The sequence below is a fragment of the Carcharodon carcharias genome, chromosome 1 (genome assembly GCF_017639515.1).
Source record: "Carcharodon carcharias isolate sCarCar2 chromosome 1, sCarCar2.pri, whole genome shotgun sequence".
NCBI classification, from domain to species: Eukaryota; Metazoa; Chordata; class Chondrichthyes; order Lamniformes; family Lamnidae; genus Carcharodon; species Carcharodon carcharias.
In genome coordinates, this window is record NC_054467.1 from 82,917,719 (window position 1) to 82,938,411 (window position 20,693).

The 20,693-nt window shown below is 44.2% G+C and overlaps 1 protein-coding gene across 1 annotated transcript in view; it reads right to left on the reverse strand.

The window, feature by feature from the left end:
* Nucleotides 1–386: 386 nt before the first annotated feature.
* htra3b (HtrA serine peptidase 3b) overlaps nucleotides 387–20,693 on the reverse strand; it is a 61,220-nt gene continuing 40,913 nt past the window's right edge. Inside the window, exon 10 of the mRNA XM_041198615.1 lies at nucleotides 387–3,169. Coding sequence (XP_041054549.1) covers nucleotides 3,001–3,169 — 169 coding nt within the window. The 3' untranslated portion in view covers nucleotides 387–3,000. The remainder of the gene's footprint in view (nucleotides 3,170–20,693) is intronic.

Below are 20,693 nucleotides of genomic sequence, written 5' to 3' on the forward strand. Positions count from 1 at the left end.
ATTTAAATATAAATCCTTTGACAGATTCGGCACGTTATTCTGCCTGCCCTTTCTGATAGGTCGGGAAACCCAGAAATGGAATGCTGTGGCTCAGTTAAAGAGCCTGCTTCTTTGCCAGATGAACTCCCAATCCGCTAGGAGACTCCTCACTACCGGTGGGTCAGTTGCATTGAAATTCCTTCTGATAATTTCAGTCTTCTCAGTAGTTATTTGGAGGAAATTTCTGCTCTTGCAGTAGCAGATGCAATGGCAGTGGAAGAGTCAAGGAAGGTGGTTATAAGGTAGAGTTAAACACCTGTAGTCCTGAAACTACCAGCAGTATAGAGCCAAATTTTGTGGCCTTGCTCTTTCTGGACAGTGATTTCACAATATTGCTTTAATCATATGGCAGTTTAATGGCCCAAAGTAAATTACTCCAGAACAACATAAACCTGTCATGGTATCTGATTACAGTATCTTGTCAGTTCAGAAAGTGTGCCTGCACTATTATTTTAGTATTTCTATTGTTACTCAAAAAAAGGCACACTCATGAATGAATGGTTACAGATTCTTTAGACGCTTTCTGTAAATGGCATTCTTTTGTGCACGAAATTGCCTCAGTTAACAATTCTGTTGGCGCATTCAATATAAAATACTGTATATTTAGAACTTCAAAGGACAATTAACAAAATGTATTTTCCAAACCTACAATTTGCCTGAGGAAGTAGAGTTTAACCCTTTGCAGCCTGCATGAGTTTAGTACATTACTAGCATTCCAAAGTTAATAAACCAGATTTTTAATGTCATAACAGTTCTTAAGCCTTTTTGTTCAAAAATATCCATTTGACTTTCATTTCTTTATCCCCAAGAAGAGTTAGTGAGAGTATCACTGCAGCATTTTCCACTTTGTATTTGCTGAGATAGGCCTGGATTCCAGTGGGAGGGCATTTACAATGCATGTGAGTCTTAAGGCAACATACCGAGCATGCTCAGGGCTGTAGTGGCCCAGCCCTTCATTTCCGTAAATGGTCCCAGAATCCCAACCAAACCCTACCAGAATTTTGACCTGGCCAGGAAAGAGTGGGAATTTGGCAGCAAGAGGCCACAACCGGGGACCCTTGGAAAATGGTTGCTGGCAGCCAGTGAAGCAGGTGCTAATGAAGGGGTTGGGGGATGCTTTGGTGCTTTGTTTGGATGTCATCACTTGCAGGTGTCTGGAGGTGATTTGGATGGAGGGAAAGGTCTGGAGACAATTAAGAGGAGGGAAGGGTCTCCTCACGATTGAAGTGAATATGGGCGAGCCTGGGGCAAAGAAGACTAAACCTCCATTGTGAAGCCAAGAGCAGCACTCCTGCTGCTCCTGGTCCACCAGGAAACATAAAATCAAATATCAAGATTGGGTGTCTACGATCCATCTCCTGGCAGATTCGCTGGTGGGGGTAACCTGTTCAGGTCTTCAGTGAAACCTGCTGAGCATGTCCTGATGATGTTATTGGACTCAATCTGCATATGTAAAGAAGGACCCCATTTCCATTCAGTGGATATCCTGGTCAAAGGAGCAGGTTAAGATCAGGACATGATGGGAAGTCAGTGGGATCAGAGGGGATTAATGCCTGCTTTCATTTTAAGTGCTCTCCATCCCTACCTGCCTAATTTCTTGGTGGACATAGATGAACTTCAATGTACCCCTGCAGAAAAATCCTGATATAGAGAAGTAATTTTTGTACACTAAGTAACATTGGCTTGTCCTGCACATTCAACTTATGGGGTGTATTTTTACCCTGAGGTGTGGAGGGAGTGGCTGAAATGACATTGCAAAACCTGGAAGAATGAGTTTCCCTTCAGGCCCTGTTGAAGTTAACCGAAGGACCTGATTACAATGTTTCGTCTCCACTTCCTGACTGCAGCCCAGCCAGATTAAGAGGCTCTAAAAGCAAAGTAGTGCAGATGATGGAGCTCTGACATAAAACAGAAAAGGCTAGAAATACTCAGCAAGTCTGGCAGCATCTGTAGTGAGAGAAACAGAGTTAATGTTGAGCTTCTGCCAGATCTGCTGAGCATTTCTCTATTAAGAGGCTAGCTATCAGGAAAGTAGTGCCTAAGGCACTAGGCTACAGACAGCAATGGAAAGAGGGGTACGGCGGGATCAGAATTTGGTTGGAGGGGCTGCAGAGCAGAAGCCTCAGGGATTAGAGGCCTGTGGAATTGGAAGCTGGAGTTGGATTGGGGGTGTCAGATTTCAAAGACTATTGGGTGGGGGACAGTGGGTTGGAGGCCTCGTGGTGTTGCGGGGGGAGGGGGGGGTGGGTGAGGTTGGTGGGAGCGATCAGAAGGGTTGATGGGGAGGGTGAAGGGTTGGATCATGATGAGTTAGCAAGGTAGGTATGCTGGATTCAGCAGCTCAGAGTAAAGGCACTTACCTCCTGGATTCAGTGGTCCTCGCCTTCCTTGAGCTGCCGGGTTTCCCTGAGGCCAGTCAGAGTTAAATTTGAAATCATAGGAAGTTTTCAGGCTCATTATAATACTTAAATTGTTAACCCTCCTCTTGGGAGTGAGTTGTTTGCACCCTGCCCCCCCAACACCTCGCCTCACCCCCATTAAAACTGGAGGTGGACAAGTTGGGGCTGAAAGTCATATTTTGTAACTCTTTAACCTCCCACCCCATCCAAACTAGCCCAACCTTTGGAGTTAAAATTCCCCCTAAGTCTCTTAAAACTCAAACAAGTGCTAAAGATTTATACCCACCAAAGACAAGGCAAAGAACAATAGTTTTTATCAGCTGTAAGTGCTAAACATTTCAACATGGAGGGGGTGGGGGGGGGAGGGAATTGCTTTTACCATCTGCTGGCAAGCAGGGTGTAATCTGGAGAGGTGGCATTCTCCAAAGGTGACTGGCAGCATTGTAAACAACTGTCTTGCTCCACTGTGCCATCTGTTCCAGCAGCTTTATTGGTCCTTAACAGAGAAAACAGCAACGGGGAATATTCCAGGCTGGAAAGGGTTAATTATGCTGGCTGTGTTTCAGTCACTAATGAGATCAGGTTCAATGTTAAAAAGTATGTCATCGTTTCCCCGGCGGACTTCGAGCAGTAGAGGGAACTCATTCCTCACGGCTTCCTGCAGATCATTTGTTATCTTTAAGGGGATTCCATTTACTTTGACAATGACATCTCCATCCTGGATTCCACCCCTGGAGATAAGGAAATGAATATATATCAAAATATGACAACAAGCTGATTTTCAAATATTTATTTCAATAGGTATAGAAAGTTTTATTGTGTAAATTGCATTCACTAAACATGAAGGTAATTATAGCAGTGGATGCTGGCATTTTTTCAACCACAGTTGTTCTGTGCAGGCACTGCTGCATCACTTGACATGCTAGGCAGACTTAGTTCACAGTTTGAACAGTGCTGGAGTTCCGACTGGTTCACTGGACAGTAGGGGTTTCTTTGGTATCTGTTGCTGCAATTCTGTGATGACTAGGAAGCCTCCAGAATCAGAAGTGCATCTGAGAGTAAACAGACTCCTTGGCCTTGATTTTAACACCCCACCAACACCCAGATAGGTGGGAGAGAGTTGGAGGTTAAAATATTGGGATTGAGCAACCTGACCCAATTTCTACCTATTTACAGTTTAAGCCAACACAAATCAGCCTACCCCATAAAAGCAAGGCAGGAACCTTGTCAATATTCAAGATTCAGTAATAAGCGAAAAGCAGGCCCACGCCATGGGATTCCCTGCAGTACATCTGGCATGGACTTGATGGGCTGAATGGCCTCCTTCTTTGCTGTATTGACTCACTGACATTCGAGGCAGGAGGCATTGATGGGCCAATGTTAAATGCTGAACACCTGCTCCTTTTATCACTCCTGTCATGAATGGTGGTGGACAATTAACAACTCATTCCAGGAGGAGACTCTACAAATATCCAGCTTGGCCTAAATAGCCAAGTGGTCATGGTACTGGGTTTATAACCCCAAGATCAAGTGTTCAAATCTCACAATGGCAAGCTATGAAACAATGTAACATCTGAAACAGATGGAAATGGGTTTGTACTCGAAAGAGTTACATCTTCTTTGCTTGGCCTAAATAGCCAAGTGGTTATGGTACTGGGTTTGTAACCCCATGATCAAGAGTTCAAATCTCACAATGGCAAACTATGAAACAATGTAACTTCATCTGAAACAGATGGAAACAGGTTTACTCAAAAGAGTATCAAGAGTTCAAATCTCACAATGGCAAACTATGAAACAATGTAACATCATCTGAAACAGATGGAAATGGGTTTGTACTCGAAAGAGTTACATCTTCTTTGCTTGGCCTAAATAGCCAAGTGGTTATGGTACTGGGTTTGTAAAGGTTCCTTTAAACTTTGTCCTTGGTTTTACAGCTGACCTGAATTAGGGGCTGTGCCTGATTTATCCCAATTTTGTTGATTTGGTTTTCATTTAAAAGATTATCAAGAGTTCAAATCTCACAATGGCAAACTATGAAACAATGTAACTTCATCTGAAACAGATGGAAACGGGTTTGTACTTGAAAGAGTTACAAATATCCAGCTTGGCCTAAATAGCCAAGTGCTTATGGTACTGGGTTTGTAACCCCAAGATCAAGAGTTCAAATCTCACAATGGCAAACTATGAAACAATGTAACTTCATCTGAAACAGATGGAAATAGGTTTATACTCGAAAGAGTTACAAATATCCCCATCCTCAATGATGGGGGAGCCCAGCACATCAGAGCAAAAGACAAGGCTGAAGCATTCGCAACAATCTTCAGCCAGTAGTGGATGATCCATCTCAGCTGCCTCCAGAGGTACCCAGGATCACTGATGTCAGTCTTCAGCCAACTTGATTCAGTCTATGTGATACCAAAGGCAAAACTTTTACCTTGATAGGTATGTGCGCACCCAACCCACTTGAGCGTAAAATGACGCACATTGATGTCGGGCAAGCGTCCTGACGTCAACGTGCTGTCACGCGAAATTTCGGTTCGTTGGCGCACACCAGAGTCAGCAGCGCGCCCACTGACAATTAAAAGGCTTATTAAGGCCATTAAAGGGTCAATTAACCTAAATTTTTCGCTGCCCGTCCAACCTTACGGTTGGCGGATAGGCAAAAAGGCCAAGTGGTCTTTGTACCCTTTGGAAACCTCATCCATGGGCAGGTTGAGGTTTCCAACATCAAATAAAAATGAAATGGAATTTTTCAAATTTCACTTATAACATGTCCCTACTCTTGTGACAGAGCCACATGAAGGGACATGTTTTATAACATTTTCCAATCTTTATTTTTTTAAAAAATTCTTCATTGCCCTGAGGCGCCTCTGTGCCTCAGGGAATTCTCAAGTGCGCATTTGTAATCATGCATGAAGTTCGCGCTCGCCCCACTCGGCCTCCTCTCCCACCCGCACAGGTGGCGCTGAGCGCTGCCACTCACGTTTCATGCTGCGCGGGCCTTAATTGGTCCACCAGTGTGAAATCGCCTCTCGGCCTCAATCGCGGGTGACAATTGGCTTCTCGACCGCCCCTGCCAAGCCCACCTGACAAGGGCAAAATTCTGCTCCAAGAAATGGCTGAAGGTTCTGGATACTGCAAAGGCTATGGCCCTGACAACATTAAGGCAATAGTACTGAAGACTTGTGCAGCAGAACTTTTTGCGTCCTTAGCCAAGTTGCTCCAGTACAGCTACAACACTGGCATCTATCCGGCAATGTGGAAAATTGCCCAGGTATGTCCTGTACACAAAAAGCAGGACAAATCCAACCCGGCTAATTACCGCCCCAATCAGTCTACTCTCGATCATCAGTAAAGTGATGGAAGGGATCATCGACAATGCTATCAAGCAGCACTTACTCCGCAATAACTTGCTCACTGACACTTAGTTTGGGTTCTGCCAGGGTCACTCAGCTTCTGACCTCATCACAGCCTTGGTTCAAACATGCACAGAAGAGCTAAACTCCCGAGGTGAGATGAGACTGACTGCCCTTGACATCAAGGCAGCATTTGACTGAGTGTGGCATCAAGGAGCCCTAGCAAAACTGGAGCCATTGGGAATCAGGGAGAAAACTCTCCACTAGTTGGAGTCACACCTAGCACCTAGGAAGATGGTTGTGATTGTTGAGGTCAATCATCTCAGCTCCAGGACATCACTGCAGGAGTTCCTCAGGGTAGTGTCCTCAGCCTAACCATCTTCAACCATCTCCCCTTGATATTCAATTATATTCATATAAATACTGTGGCTTCAAGAGCCACAGAGACTAGGAATCCTGCAGTGAGTAACTCATATCCTGACTCCCCAAAGCCTGTCTACCAACTCCAAGGAACAAGTCAGGAGTATGATGGAATACTCTCCACTTGCCTGGATGAGTGAAGCTTCAACAACACTCAAGAAGCTTGACACCATCCAGGACAAAGCAGCCCGCTTGATTGTCACCACATCCACAAACATTCGTTGCCAATACCACCAATGCCCAGTAGCAGCAGTATGTACCATCTACAAGATGCACTGCAGAAACTCATCAAGGCTCCTGAGACAGCACCTTCCAAACCCACGACCACTACCATCTAGAAGGACATGGGAACACCACCACCTGGAAGTTCCCCTCCGAGCCACTCACCATTCTGACTTGGAAATATATCACCGGTCCTTCACTGTCGCTGGGTCAAAATCCTGGAACTCCCTCCCTAACAGCACTGTGGGTGTACCCACACCGCAGGGACTGCAGCGGTTCAAGAAGGCAGCTCACCACTGCCTTTTCAAGGGCGACTGGGGATGGGCAATAAATGCTGACCCACCCAGCAATGCTCACATCCCATTAGATTAATTTTTAAAAAATTATGGGGCAGGAGGAGCAGGAGTGCTGCCCACAGGCCTCGCGTGGAAGCCTTAGGCCTTCCCTAGCCCCGGTCAAGGCCTCAAAGTCCTAGCTTCTCCACCACCCTTTCTGTTGGTGGTCCTGCTGTATTCACTCACCACCCTCATGCACAAGCCTTGATTGTGGCCCCGAGCCTTTAGCCTCTACTGACAGCTGGGGACCATCCACATGGCTCCCAGCTGTGGCCTACTGATATTCGTTTGTCCTCCTTCCTACCAACCAGACTCTCCATATGGCCAGCTGTCAGGCGGGAGTCTAAAGATGATTATTTAAATGAGGCCCCGCTAATCAAAGCCTCGGTACCCTAGACTTTCAGACCTATTCCCCACACTACCACAGTTCTTGCCTTCTTCGACCTCATTAATATTGGGCCCATATTTCTATTAAATCTTAGGGGCACTATCTTTAAAATGAATGTTTGCAATGCCTCAAGTCACTGTAGACTCAACAATAGTATTGAGGTTTGGAATGCTCAGCAGCTTGACTGTTGGATTCTGTTCTTCCTAAGACTGCTAGATGTAACTTGGGCAATCATTTTCTTTAAATTATTAATATAATTGCTCTACCAAGTGCTTAAAATTGTTAATATTACATTTGCCTTTCTCGTCCTGTTGGAGAATCTGTTTACAAAACTGATTCGCTATTGGGTTTAAATACATTGATGTAAATTTACTAATGGTACAATAAATATTGCAGCTTCAATACATATGTGTCACTAAATGCATAGAGACAGCATAAATCTAATTTATGCTTGTAAAAATCCAAAAGCTTCTTCCATGCCAAATACTGATCCCTAGTAAAAGGCTAAAAATAAATATGCAAGCAACTTGATCTTAATGCTAACATGGATAGTGCACTGCAGTTATTAGAGTTCTTGGGCCAATTCTTCCACGGAGTAGCAATCACTGTTGGACTGCCACTCCACTCCTTTTTATTTACCCTAGACTGGAGCTGTAGATTTCTTGCCCTGACTTCTGACCCAATCCTGTTGAAAAATGTGCAGCGTAGCTCCTCCTGGAGCCCCTTCAGTGCAGGGCAGCAGTATCGGGAAAAGTAAAGTCATGCCTCCTTTTTACAGCACTAGATGCCATAAACATCTACTTTGCCCTTGATGGGTGTGCAGGCACACAGCCGACCCCCGCCACCTAAATGGGGCCCGCCGCCATTTTGAGTGGACGGGCCAATTAAGGCCTGCCCAGCGGCCTGCCCGACAGGAAGCGCTATGCACTTCCTGTGTATGGGGGGGGGGAATCCCCACCTGTCAAAGTGCGCTCTTGCGCGCATGCGCGTGAAAGAGCGCACTGCTCCCTGAGACTAAGTGCTGTCTCAGGGTGATTACTGACAGTGTACAGGAGTTAAAAAAAAATAATAAAATTATTATTAACATGTGCCCCTCATGTAACAATGTCACATGAGATGGGACATGTTAATAAATATCACATAACATTTATTAAAGTTTTAAAAAAGGAACATGAAGCCTCATCCTGCCAGCGGATGAGGGTTTCATGTATTATCAGAAGCGCGCTGGGGCTCCTGGCCTGCCCGCCAGCCTTAAAGTTGGACGGGCAGGACCTTTAATTATTTTAATTATCCTGTCAATGGCCTCACTTGGCCATTGACAGGTCACCGGGCAGACAGCTGATTTCGCTGTCTGCCCGCCTTCCTGAAAATTTAAAGGGACCGGGATGATGTCGGGGGTTGCTCCCGAAGTCATCCCGTGTCATTTTCCCATCGGCGAGTGGGCCCTGCCCCCAAATCACCAACAGAAAAATCCTGGCCGTAAGTTTAAAGGTCCCAGCCACTTTGACAGGAGAGAAGGTCAGTGTGTAAAGTAAGTGGGTAGGATGGGGTCAGGCTGTCAGTGGGGGGTGCTGGGTGGTCGGCGGGGGGGGGGGGGGGGGGGGGGGGGGGGAATGGGGTAGTCAGGGGTCAGTACATAGTTACCAAGGTGTTAGAAGTGCATTTAATCCTTCTAACTTTTCATGGGTAACTACCCTGCTAAGAGAGTCAGAACCATCTGAAGTTTCTGATTTAAATTGGAGTAATGGATGGTTCCAGGTGCAGGGTAATTGCCCATCAGTTTCCTGTGTAGGCATTTGGCACAGGTTTGAAATTCCACATGATAGTGCAGATCGAGCATTTGTCAGTCATTTGTTACTTGAACAATTTCCCGCTGCTGAATATTTTTCCTCCCCCGTAAGTTAGCATTCCAGACACCTTGGCTACTGTGTGAAAGCCAATTTTTCTTTGACCATGATAATGCTGGCAGACCTACTGCACCATATCCATTATCCTTACTCCTTCTTTGCATTGAGCACAATAGTTGGAATTACACTTACTCATGGACCTAGTGGCTAACTCGCGCTCTTGTTACTAAAACAGAAGTCAAATTCTGCAACTTGATGTTGGGGGAGATATTAAGCTTGCTACCAAAGTGAAAACCAGGTAGTCATGCAACATCAGTTTTACAGCAAATTGGAAATCTTCCCTGGAGGTTGGGTATGTCCACCATCCATAGGCAAACTTCCAACAGGGAACTTAAAGATTCAAGTCTAGAAATTCCACTCTCTCGGAGAGAAGTCTGACAAAGTTGTGATGGGGGTTGGAATTTGGGAGGGAGGGAGGGAGGGAGAACCTAAATCTGCTAGGTTTCCACTGAGAACAACATATCAATCCGATCAATGCCCCTTTTGTCTGCCCCAGCAATGTCAAAGAAGTTATTTGGGGGTCATCTAGTCACACTCCACTTAAATCTATTATCAAATTCCACTTAAATCTAATTGCAGGAGTATTCAAGATTCAGCCTGCATCTGCAGTGTAGGACCATGTTTCTGAATGCATATTACCAGCAAGGTAGTTTGTCCAATCACCTCATATATTAGAAAATTAGAAGTGCGCTGCTTTCCAGCATTACATAGAATTTACAGCCGAGAAACAAGATGTTCAGCCCAACTGGTCTATTCCATCATTTATGTTCTACACAAGCACCGTCCCCACCCTTCTTCATCTAACCTAATCAGCATATCTTTCTATTCCTTTTTCCTTCATGTGCCTAGTTAGATTCTCCTTAAATGTGACTATGCTATTCTTTTTAATTACTTCTTGAAGTAGCACCTTTCACATCCTAAGCACTCCTAGGATGAAGGAGTTCCTCTTGAATCTCCTATTGATTTTATTAGTGACTACCTTAAATTTGTAAATCTTAGCTTTGATCTTCCCCACAAAATGGAAGCATTTTCTCCACATCTACCCTATCTAAACCCTTCATAATTTAAAGACTTCTGATAGTACTGTGCACAGTCCTTTAAATGTAGTCTAACAGAATGCATGCAATGAGGCTCTCCAACAGTAACACACAGTTGAAAGCGAATCCCTGGAACAATGACAAAAACAACAACTTGTATTTATATGGCACCTCTAAAGTAATAAAATGTCCAAAAGCACATCACAGCAGCATTATATAATAAAAAAAATGACAATAAGCCATATTAGGAGATACTAAGTCAGATGACTAAAGCTTGGTCAAAATGGTAGATTTAAGGCATGTCATGAAAGTGTATGGAGGTGAAGAGGTTTAGGGAATTAATTCCAGAGTTTAGGGTTAGACAGCTGAAGGCATGGCCATCAATGGTGAAGCAATTAAAATTGAGGATGTATGAGAGTCGAGAACCAGATGAATGTAGATATCTCAGAATGTTGTGGAGCTGGAGGAGATTACAGAGGTAGGGATGAGCCAGGCCATGGAGCGATTTGAAAATAAGCATGAGAGTTCAAGAACTGAGGCACTGTTTAACCGGGAGCTGCTGTCAGTCAGTGAGTACATGGATGATAGGTGAATGTCATTTGGTGTGAGTGAGGGCACTGGCAGCAAAGTTTATTGAGGGTAGAATGTGAGAGGCCCGGCAGGAGTATGTTAGAATAATAGTGTTTGGAGGTAACAAATGCATGAATAAGGGTTTCAGCAGCAGAAATGCTAAGGCAGGGCAGAGACTGGCCATGTTATGGATTTGGAGAAAGGCCGTCTTAGTGATGGTGGGAAGAAGTGGTTGAAAGCAGGGAGCAGACTTTGTGGTGGGGATCAAAGACAATGGCTTCAATCATCCCAATATTTAATTGGAGGAAATTTCTGCTCATCCAGCACTGGATATTGGATAAGCAGTCTGAAATTTCGAGACAGTGGAGGAGTCAAGAGAGGTGATGGTGAGGTAGAGCCAGGTTCGTTAGCATCCTTGTCGAAACTGACACTGCTTTTGGATGACATCACTGAAGGGCAGCATGTAGATGAGAAACACCAGAGATAACTGGGAATGGGAAGAAAAACCATTAATGGTGATTGTCCACTATGAATAGATACATAGGAATTAAATAAGGTGAGCACAGTCCCATCCAGCTGGATAACAGTGGAGAGACATTGGAGGAAGATAGTGATATCAACTGTGTCGAAGACAGGCCGAGAAGGACAAGAGGGAAAGTTTGCCTTTGTCACAGTCATATGGCATATCATTTATAACTTTGGTAAGAGCCATTTCAGTACTGTGGCAGGGGGTGGAAAACTGATTGGAGGGATTCAAACATGGAGTTCCAGGAAAGATGGGCACTAGTTTTGGAGGTGACAACACCTCAAGGACTTTGGAAAGGAAAGTGGCGGGGGGGGGGGGGGGGGGGGGCGGGGTTTGGAAATGAGACGGTAGTAGGGGTGAAGTGTTTCTTTTGATGAAAGGGGTGATAACAGTATATGTGAAGGGGGGAGAGAAACAGAATTTGAGGAGAGAGCCCATAACAATGTCAACTAACATGGGAGCTATGAAGGGGAACTGGGGTGTCAGTTGCTTAATAGAAATCGGGTCAAGTGGGCAGGAGGTGGGTCTCACGGGCAAGATTAGCTCGGATATGGCATACAGGGAGATGGAGAGAAACTAGCAAAGAAACCAAGAGCTCGGGATAGGGAAGAACCTTAGAGGAAATTTGGCCTGGTAGGCTAGGAAAATGGAGGGAAGTGACACAGGCAACTGATCGATGGTCTCAATCTTGGTGACAAAGAAATCCACCTCTGCTCTTTGCACTTCTCTTTGGAGTTGCAGGTAGAGGAGATGGGGAGAGACATTTAAGAAAGTGGCTTGCATTAGAGAAAAGCAGCTTTGGGATACTTTTGCATTCCAAGGTCATCCTGGAAGTGTCAGCAGGCAAAAGCAGGTCCTGATAGTACTTTATGCGGTTTAGCCAAATCTGGCAATGGATGGTTAAGCCAGTCATTTCCCATATTCTTTCATGTCTGCATCCCTTGGACTTAAGGAAGTGGAGATGAGGGCCAAATACCTCATTGAGATGAGGGAACAGCTAGGGTGAGAGAGAGTAGAGGTTTTAATGGGAATTAGAGCATTAAAGGTGGACATAAGGGTGTGGTTCCATAGTTTGGTAGCTGCAGAAATGTCACGGTGATTGGGAGGGTCAAAGACTACAAAATTATAACTTTATCATCAGTGCAAAGCAGGACTGTTTCGCACCTACACTATAACTGCACAATGAATGATTGGGCCTTAACAATCATCTACAACTATTCACAGATATATTTGGTGATTCAATATTAGTTTATTTCTCCAAGCCTGTTGGACTGCTAACAACCAACCAATGAGCCTGATTTTTCCTTTGTGAGATATTTGAACACACTCATTAAACCCTTTACTTTAAAGAGATTAACAATTTAACTGTGTTCTTCTTCTTCTTCTTCTTCTTCTTCTTCTTCTGATGCAGTCCCTCGGGACCAAGGATGACTTTCTTCCACTCTGGGGCTGTGGGTCCTGAGGTGACTAAAACATCCACTGCTGGATCCGCACAATCTCTGCCAAAGGTGGGGCAGGTAGTGTTTGATGAGGCGGGTGGGAAGGTTGAACAGATTTTGGTACGCTCTGTCCACTGTTTATGTTTGGCCTCCATCTAGGCCTGTCAGAGAAGCTTGAAATGGTTGGCACCTTCACGGATACGTCTTCTCCAGTTTGGGTGGTCTCAGGCAAGAGATTCCTACAAATTGGTGGGGATATGGAATTTTCTCAGAGGGGCTTTGAGGACATCCCTGAAATGTTTCCTCTGCCCTCCTGGTAACCGCTTGCTGTGAAAAAGCTTGGAGTAGATAGCTTGTTTTGGCAGTCTTGTGTCAGGCATGTGGACAACGTGGCCCACCCAATGTAGCTGACTGGCCGTAACCTGTGTCTCGATACTGGGCACGTTGGCCTGAGAGAGGACACTGATAGTTCAGCGCCTATCCTGCCATCGAATTTGCAGGATTTTGCAGAAGCATTGCTGGTGATATTTTTCCAGGGATTTAAGGTGTCTGCTGTCCATTGTCCATGTCCCTGATGCGCACAAGAGGGCACGGAGTGCTGCAGCCCTGTAGACCAAGAGCTTGGTGTAGGTTTTGAGGTTTTTGTCATCAAACACTTTTCCTCAGATGGCTGAAGACTGCTCTAGCACGCTGGAGGTGATGTTGATTTTCATCGTTGATGTCTTTCCTTGCTAAGAGGATGCTCCCAAGGTATGAGAAATGATCCACATTGTCCAATGGTTCGCCATGGATCTTGATAGTCAGGGGGCAGAGTTAAACAATGGGAACAGGCAGGTAGAGGACCTTCGTCTTCCAGATATTTGGCCTAAGGTCCATTCGTTCATATGCTTCCATGAATGTGCAGTCAATAGTTTGGAGCTCAGCCTCTGAGTGTGCGCACATGCAGGCGTCGATGGCATACTGCAGTTGAAAGACAGAGGCTGGGGTGACCATGGTTCTGGAATGGAGATGCCGTAGGTTGAGCAGTTTCCCGCTTGTCCTGTCGAGTAGCTCCACTCCGGGGGGTAGCTTCATGGAGATGGGGTAGACTGTTGCAGTGTGGAAGAGGGAAAAAAACTATGCTGCGATGACATAGCTTTGCTTGGCCCCATTTTGCACTCATATTGAGCCTGTGGCAGATCCGTTGCTAAGGGTCACTGCTTGTAAGTCATCGTGCACCAATTTCCGTAGGCAGCCAAATTTGAGGAGGATGCTCCACAGTCCCTTCTGGTTGCTAGAGTAATGCCATGAATAGAGGTTGCTGCTGCTCACTGCACTTTTCTTGGACTTGTCTTGTGAATATCATGCCCACTGTCCCTCTTGATGGACAAAATCTGCATTGCGACTCTGATAGGAGCTGTTCAGCCACAGTGTGAAGGCAATTGAGAAGGGCTCTTGCAAATGACCTTCTCTGTGGCAGACAGCAGAGATACCCCTCCATAGATATCGCAGTTGGTCTTGAATCCTTTTTTGAACATGGTCACAATTATGACGTCGCAGAGATCCCCTGGCATGCTCTCCTCTTTCCAGATGAAGGAGATGAGGTCATGTATTCATGTCAAGAGTACTTCTCATCAGCACATCCGCCCCAACACTGGAAGCAACAAATGAGGCCAAAGCGAAATTCTACTCCAGTCTTATTCACTTGTTTCCCATGTCCAAATGACAAAGGTGATTCTCCTCAGTGATTTCAATGTCAGAGCTAGGAGAGGCACAAACCTCTGGAAAAGTGTGATTGGCAAGGAACTGTGTTTTACCAAATTGAAGCAGTCCATGTCCAAATGCAGCAAGACCTGGACAATATCCAAGCTTGGGCTGACAAATGGCAAGTAACATTCGTGCCAGACAAGTGCCAGGCAATGACCATGTCTAACAAGAGAGAATCTAACCTTCGCCCTTTGACATTCAATGGAATTACCACTGCTGAATCCCCAACTATCAACATCCTGAGGTTTACCATTGACCAGAAACTGAACTGGACTAACCATATAAATACAGTGGCTACAAGAGCAGGTCAGAGGCTAGGAATCCTGCAGCAAGTAACTCACCAAAGCCTGTCCACCATCTACAAGGCACAAATCAGGAGTGTGACGGAATACTCGCCACTTACCTGGATGCGCGCAGCTCCTACAACACTCAAGAAGCTTAACACCATCCAGGACAAACCAGCCAGCTAGATTCATCCACAAACATTTACTCCCTCCACCACCAATGCACAGTAGCAGCAGTGTGTACCATCTACAAGATGCACTGCAGAAACTCACCAAGGTTCCTCAGACAACACCTTCCAAACCCGTGACACTATCTTCTAGAAGGACAGCAGACACATGGGAACACCACCACATGGAAGTTCTCCTCCAAGCCACTTGCCATCCTGACTTGGAAATATATCGCCGTTCCTTCACTGTTGCTGGATCAAAATCGTGGAACACCCTCCCTAACAGCACTGTGAGTGTACCTATACCACATGGACTGCACGGTTCAAGAAGGCAGCTCACCACCACCTTCTCAAGGGCAATTAGGGATGGACAATAAATGTTAGCCTAGCCAGCGACGTCCACATCCCATAAATTAATTTTAAAAAAAGATCTAAACCCTTACAAAAGTGCAGACATCAACCTTCTTTCCAGGGTTATTCAAAGCTGTTTCTGTCCATATTTAGGCTCCTGTCCTGATCAGTAAAATTATTTTCTGGTCAGAATACAAATCTCTGGATTAAATCCTCAGTGGGTGGATGATAATAACAAATCCTCTACATAACAGTTTCAGTTCAGAAAATTGCTTTGGTTTTTCTTTCTTTTACACAACGATACATGCATTCTAGAAACAGATAACAATATTACTGATAAGCTCCCCCTTGCTCTCAATGGGTAAAGGACTGCTACTAAAACAAAAACAGAATTACCTGGAAAAACTCAGCAGGTCTGGCAGCATCGGCGGAGAAGAAAAGAGTTGACGTTTCGAGTCCTCATGACCCTTCGACAGAACTTGAGTTCGAGTCCAGGAAAGAGCTGAAATATAAGCTGGTTTAAGGTGTGTTCTTTTTTTTCCCAATAAATTATAAAGATTTTCCTTTTCCCACCTATTTCCATTATATAAAATAAAAAAAAAACCCACTAGAGCTATACCTTGAGTGCCCTACCATCCATTCTTAATTAGCACATTCGTTTAGATAATATCACCAACTTTAACTTTAACACCTATGTGTTCTATTGTACTATTGTTGTTGACATCTTTTGATGATCTGCTTCTATCACTGCTTGTTTGTCGCTACAACCACACCAACCCCCTCCACCTCTCTGTCTCTCTATCTCTCCGCCCCCCCACACACACACACACACACACCTTAAACCAGCTTATATTTCAGCTCTTTCCTGGACTCGAACTCAAGTTCTGTCGAAGGGTCATGAGGACTCGAAACGTCAACTCTTTTCTTCTCCGCCGATGCTGCCAGACCTGCTGAGTTTTTCCAGGTAATTCTGTTTTTGTTTTGGATTTCCAGCATCCGCAGTTTTTTTGTTTTTATTAAAGGACTGCTACTGTCACATTAAAACATAGAGAGCAGAAGGTCACAAGTTCAATCAGCTGCCTGTGCTGAGCTACTGGATCTGAATTAGCTCCAATGTCCTGAGGCTAGGGAGGGGACAAAGGAAAATCAGTCAGGTTATTATTCCTAATCTGAGATTTGGAAAGCATGTCTGGCTATGAGGTAGGTGTGAACAGGATTAGATTCTACTATCATGCCCTCCATGGAGGATAGTTTGGTGGCACTCCCCATTTGGGCTCACAGATGAAAATGAGTAAACTTGGGTGTGGTACCAGATGACAAGAAGCAGCAATGCTATGGTATCACTGTTAAAACATTGATGAAGCATTATGGACCTTAAATTCCATGAAGTTTTGCTGGTGTCCTGCTATAACTTCAGCAGGCAACTAGCCGAAACCCAGTAATATAACAAACAGCTGTTTTCTTTATCCAATCGTATTGTTTCTCCAGAGATTGTCAATTTCCTGCTGGAGAACCCCTGCACAATTTTCAGGTATGTATGTTCATTTCTCTCTCTTTGCCAGGAGTATTTGTGCGCAAATCATTGCAGTTTAGGTTCAGAGAGCAGTTAAAAAAGCATATGGGATCCTGAGCTTTATAAATAAGGGCACAGGGTACAAAAGCAAGGAAGTTGTGACAAACCTGCATAAAACACTGGTTTGACCTTAACTGGAGTACTCTATCCAGTTCTGGGCAATACACTTAGGAAGGATCTGAAGGCATGAGAGGGAGTACAGAAAAGATTCACAAGAACGGTTCCATTCCAGGGTTGAGGAACTTCAGTTATGGAGATAGATTGGAGAAGCTGGGGCTGTTCTTCTTGGAAAAGAGAAGGTGCAGAGATTTGATAGAGGTATTCAAAATCACGAACATACAAATTAGGAGTAGGAGTAGGCCTCTTGAGCCTGCTCCGCCATTCAATAAGATCACGGCTGATCCGAATCTAACCTCGACCCCACATTCCTGCCCACCCCGATAACATTTCACCCCCTCACCCCCTTGTTAATCAAGAATCTATCTAACTCTGCCTTAAAAATATTCAAAGACTCTGCTTCCACCGCCTTTCAAAGAAGAGAGTTCCAAAGACTCACAACCCTCAGAGAAAAAAATTCTCCTCATCTCTGTCTTACATGAGCAACCCCTTATTTTTAAAGAGTGACTCCTAGGGCAGAATTTTGCACTTGTTGGGCGGGCTCAGGAAGCCAACCTCCGCCTGCGATCTTGTTTGGACTGCGATTTCATGCTGGCGGGCCAATTAAGGCCCGCCAGCATGAAACGCGAGTGGCAGCCCACAGCACTACCTTTATGGGCAGGGAAGGAGGGAAAGAGCAAACTTCACGCATGCGCACGAGTGTGCACTTGAAAATCTCCCGGAGACATAGGGCTGCCTCAGGGAGATGAACAGTTCTTTTTTAAAAAATGTAAAGACTTTAAAAATGTTATAAAACATATCCCCTCATGTGACTCTGTCAAATCAACTCTATCAAATCTCTCCACCTTCTCTGTCAAATGAGCAAGGACATGTTATAAATGAAATGTAAAATGTTTTACTTGATTTTTAATTGCTGTTGGAAACCTCATCTGGCCTGTGGATGAGGTTTCCTTAAAAGTGCAAAGGCCACTTGGCCTTTTCGCCTGCCCGCCAAACGTAAGGTTGGATGGGCAGTGAAAAGTTTAAATTAATTATCTTTTTAATGGTCTTAATAGAGCTTTTAATTGTCGGTGGGTGCACTGCCGATTTCTGCACGTGCCCGCTGACTCAAATATTGCCCGACTACGTGTTCACGTCGGGATGCTCGGCCGACATCAACATGCGTCATTTTACGTTCAAACAGGTCGGGTGCATGCGCGTCCACTGAGGTAAAGATTCTGCTCCTAGTTCTAGATTCTGCCACAAGGGGAAACATCCTCTCCACATTCACCCTGTCAAGACCCCTCAGGATCTTAAAGGTTTCAACTAAGTCATCTCTTACTCTTCTAAATTCCAGTGGATACAAGCCTAACCTGTCCAGCCTTTCCTCATAAGACAACTCGCCCATTCCTGGTATTAGTCCAGTAAACCTTCTCTGAACTGCTTCTAACACATTTACATCTTTCTTTAAATAAGGAGACCAGAACTGTACACAATATTCCAGACGTGGTCTCACCAAAGCCCTGTCCAACTGAAACATAACCTCCCTACGTACGTAATCAATTCCCCTCACAATAAGTGATAACATTCTATTAGTTTTCCGAATTACTTACTGTACCTCCATACTAACCTTCTGCGATTAAAACACTAGGACACCTGGATCCCTCTGAATCTCAGAACTCTGCAATCTCTCACCATTTAGATAATAAGTTTTCTTTTTATTCTTCCTGCCAAAATGAATGATTTCACATTTACCCACATTATACTCCATTTGCAAGATCTTTGCCCACTCACTTAACCTATGTCCTTTTGTAACCTCTTTACATCCTCTTCATAATTTACCTTCCTACCTTTCTTTGCATTGTCAGTAAATTTAGCTACCATTCCTTTGGTCCTTTCATCCAAATCATTTATATAAATTGTAAAAGGTTGAGGCCCCAGCGCTGATCCCTGTGACACACCACTCATCACATCCTGCCAACCAGAAAAAGACCCACATATGCCAACTCTCTGCTTCCTGTTAGCTAACCAATCTTGTATACATGCCAATATGTTACCTCCTACACCATGAGCTTTTATTTTCCGTAATAACCTTTGATTTGGCACTTTATCAAATACCTTCTAGAAATCTAAGTACAGTACACCCACCCTCTATCCACAGCACATGTGACTCCTTCAAAGAACTCCAATAATTTGGTTAAGCATGATTTCCCTTTTACAAAACCATGTTGACTTTGCCTGATTGCCTTGAATTTTTCTAAGTGCCCTGCAAAACATCTTTAATAATAGCTTCTAAGATTTTCCCTATGACAGGTGTTAGGCTAACTGCCCTAAACTTTCCTGCTTTCTGCCTCCCTCCCTTTTTGAATAAAGGAGTTATATTTGCTATTTTCCAATCTAATGGAACCTTCCCAAATATAGGGAGTTTTAGAAAATTAAAACCAATGCATCAACTATATCACTAGTAACTTCTTTTAAGACCTTTGGGTGAAGTCCATTTGGACTTGGGAATTTGTGAGCCCACATCACCAACAACTTGCTCAGTACCACTTTCCTGGTGACTGTAATTTTTCCGAGTTCCTTCCTCCCTTCCATTTTCTGATTTACAGCTATTTCTGGGATGTTACTTGTGTCCTCTATAGTGAAGAATGAAGCAAAATACCTGTTTAATTCATCCGCCGTCTCCCTACTTTCTATTATCAATACCCCAGATGCACTCTCTATAGGACCATCGCTCACTTTGTTAACTCTTTCCTTACTTAAATATCTATAGGGCAGAATTTTGCCCTTGGCGTGCAGGCTTGGCGGAGAGTGTTCGGGATGCCAACCGCTGCCCGCGATTGGGCTTGGAAGGCAATTTCACGTTGAAGGCGTGAAACGCCTGCTGCCTCTGGGAGATGAAAATATACAAAAAAATTTAATTAAAAACATAAAAATGAAATGAAACATCCTCTCTGTCACATGAGCAGGAGCATGTTATTACTGGAAAAATAAAGTTTTAATTTGATTTTTATTTGCTTTTGGAAACCTCATCCCGCCCGTGAATGAGGTTTCCAAAAAAGTGCAAAGGTCGCTTGACTTTTTCGCCTGCCTGCCAACCGTAAGGTTAGATGCCAATTAAAAATTTATTTTAATTAACTTTTTAATGGCCTTAATAGGCCTTTTACTTGTCGGCAAGCATATTCCCGACTCCGGTGTGCGCCCGCTGACCAAAATATTGCCCAAGTGCGCGATGACGTCTGGCCGCATGTCCAATGTCATCGCACGTCATTTTACACTTGGTCGGGTCGGGCATGCACCCGTCCACCAAGCTAAAAATTTTACCCATGGAAACTCTTACTATCTGCCTTTATACTACTAGCTAACCTCCTCTCACTCTCTAATTTTCCCCTCCTTTTTAATCTTTTTGTCATTCTTTGCTGTTCTTTATATTCTTTCCAATCATCTGACCTACCGCCCATCTTTGCGTAATTATATGTTCTTTTCTTTAAGTTTGATACTGTCTTTAACTTTTTTAATTAACCACAGGTGTTGGGTCCTCCCCTTCGAATTTTTTTTCTCATTGGAATGTATATATTCTGTGTATTCTGAATTATCCCTTTAAATGTCTGCCACTAAACTTCTATTGACATATCCCTTAACCTCATTTGCCAGTTCACTTTAAAAGCTCTGCTTTCATGTCCTCATAATTGTCGTTACTTAAGTTTAAAATACTAGTCTTGGAGCCACTCGTTTCTCCCTCAAAATGAATGTAAAATTCAATCATATTAAGATCACTGCTACATAGGGGTACCTTCACTCGGAGATTATCAATTAATCCTATCTCATTGCTCAATAC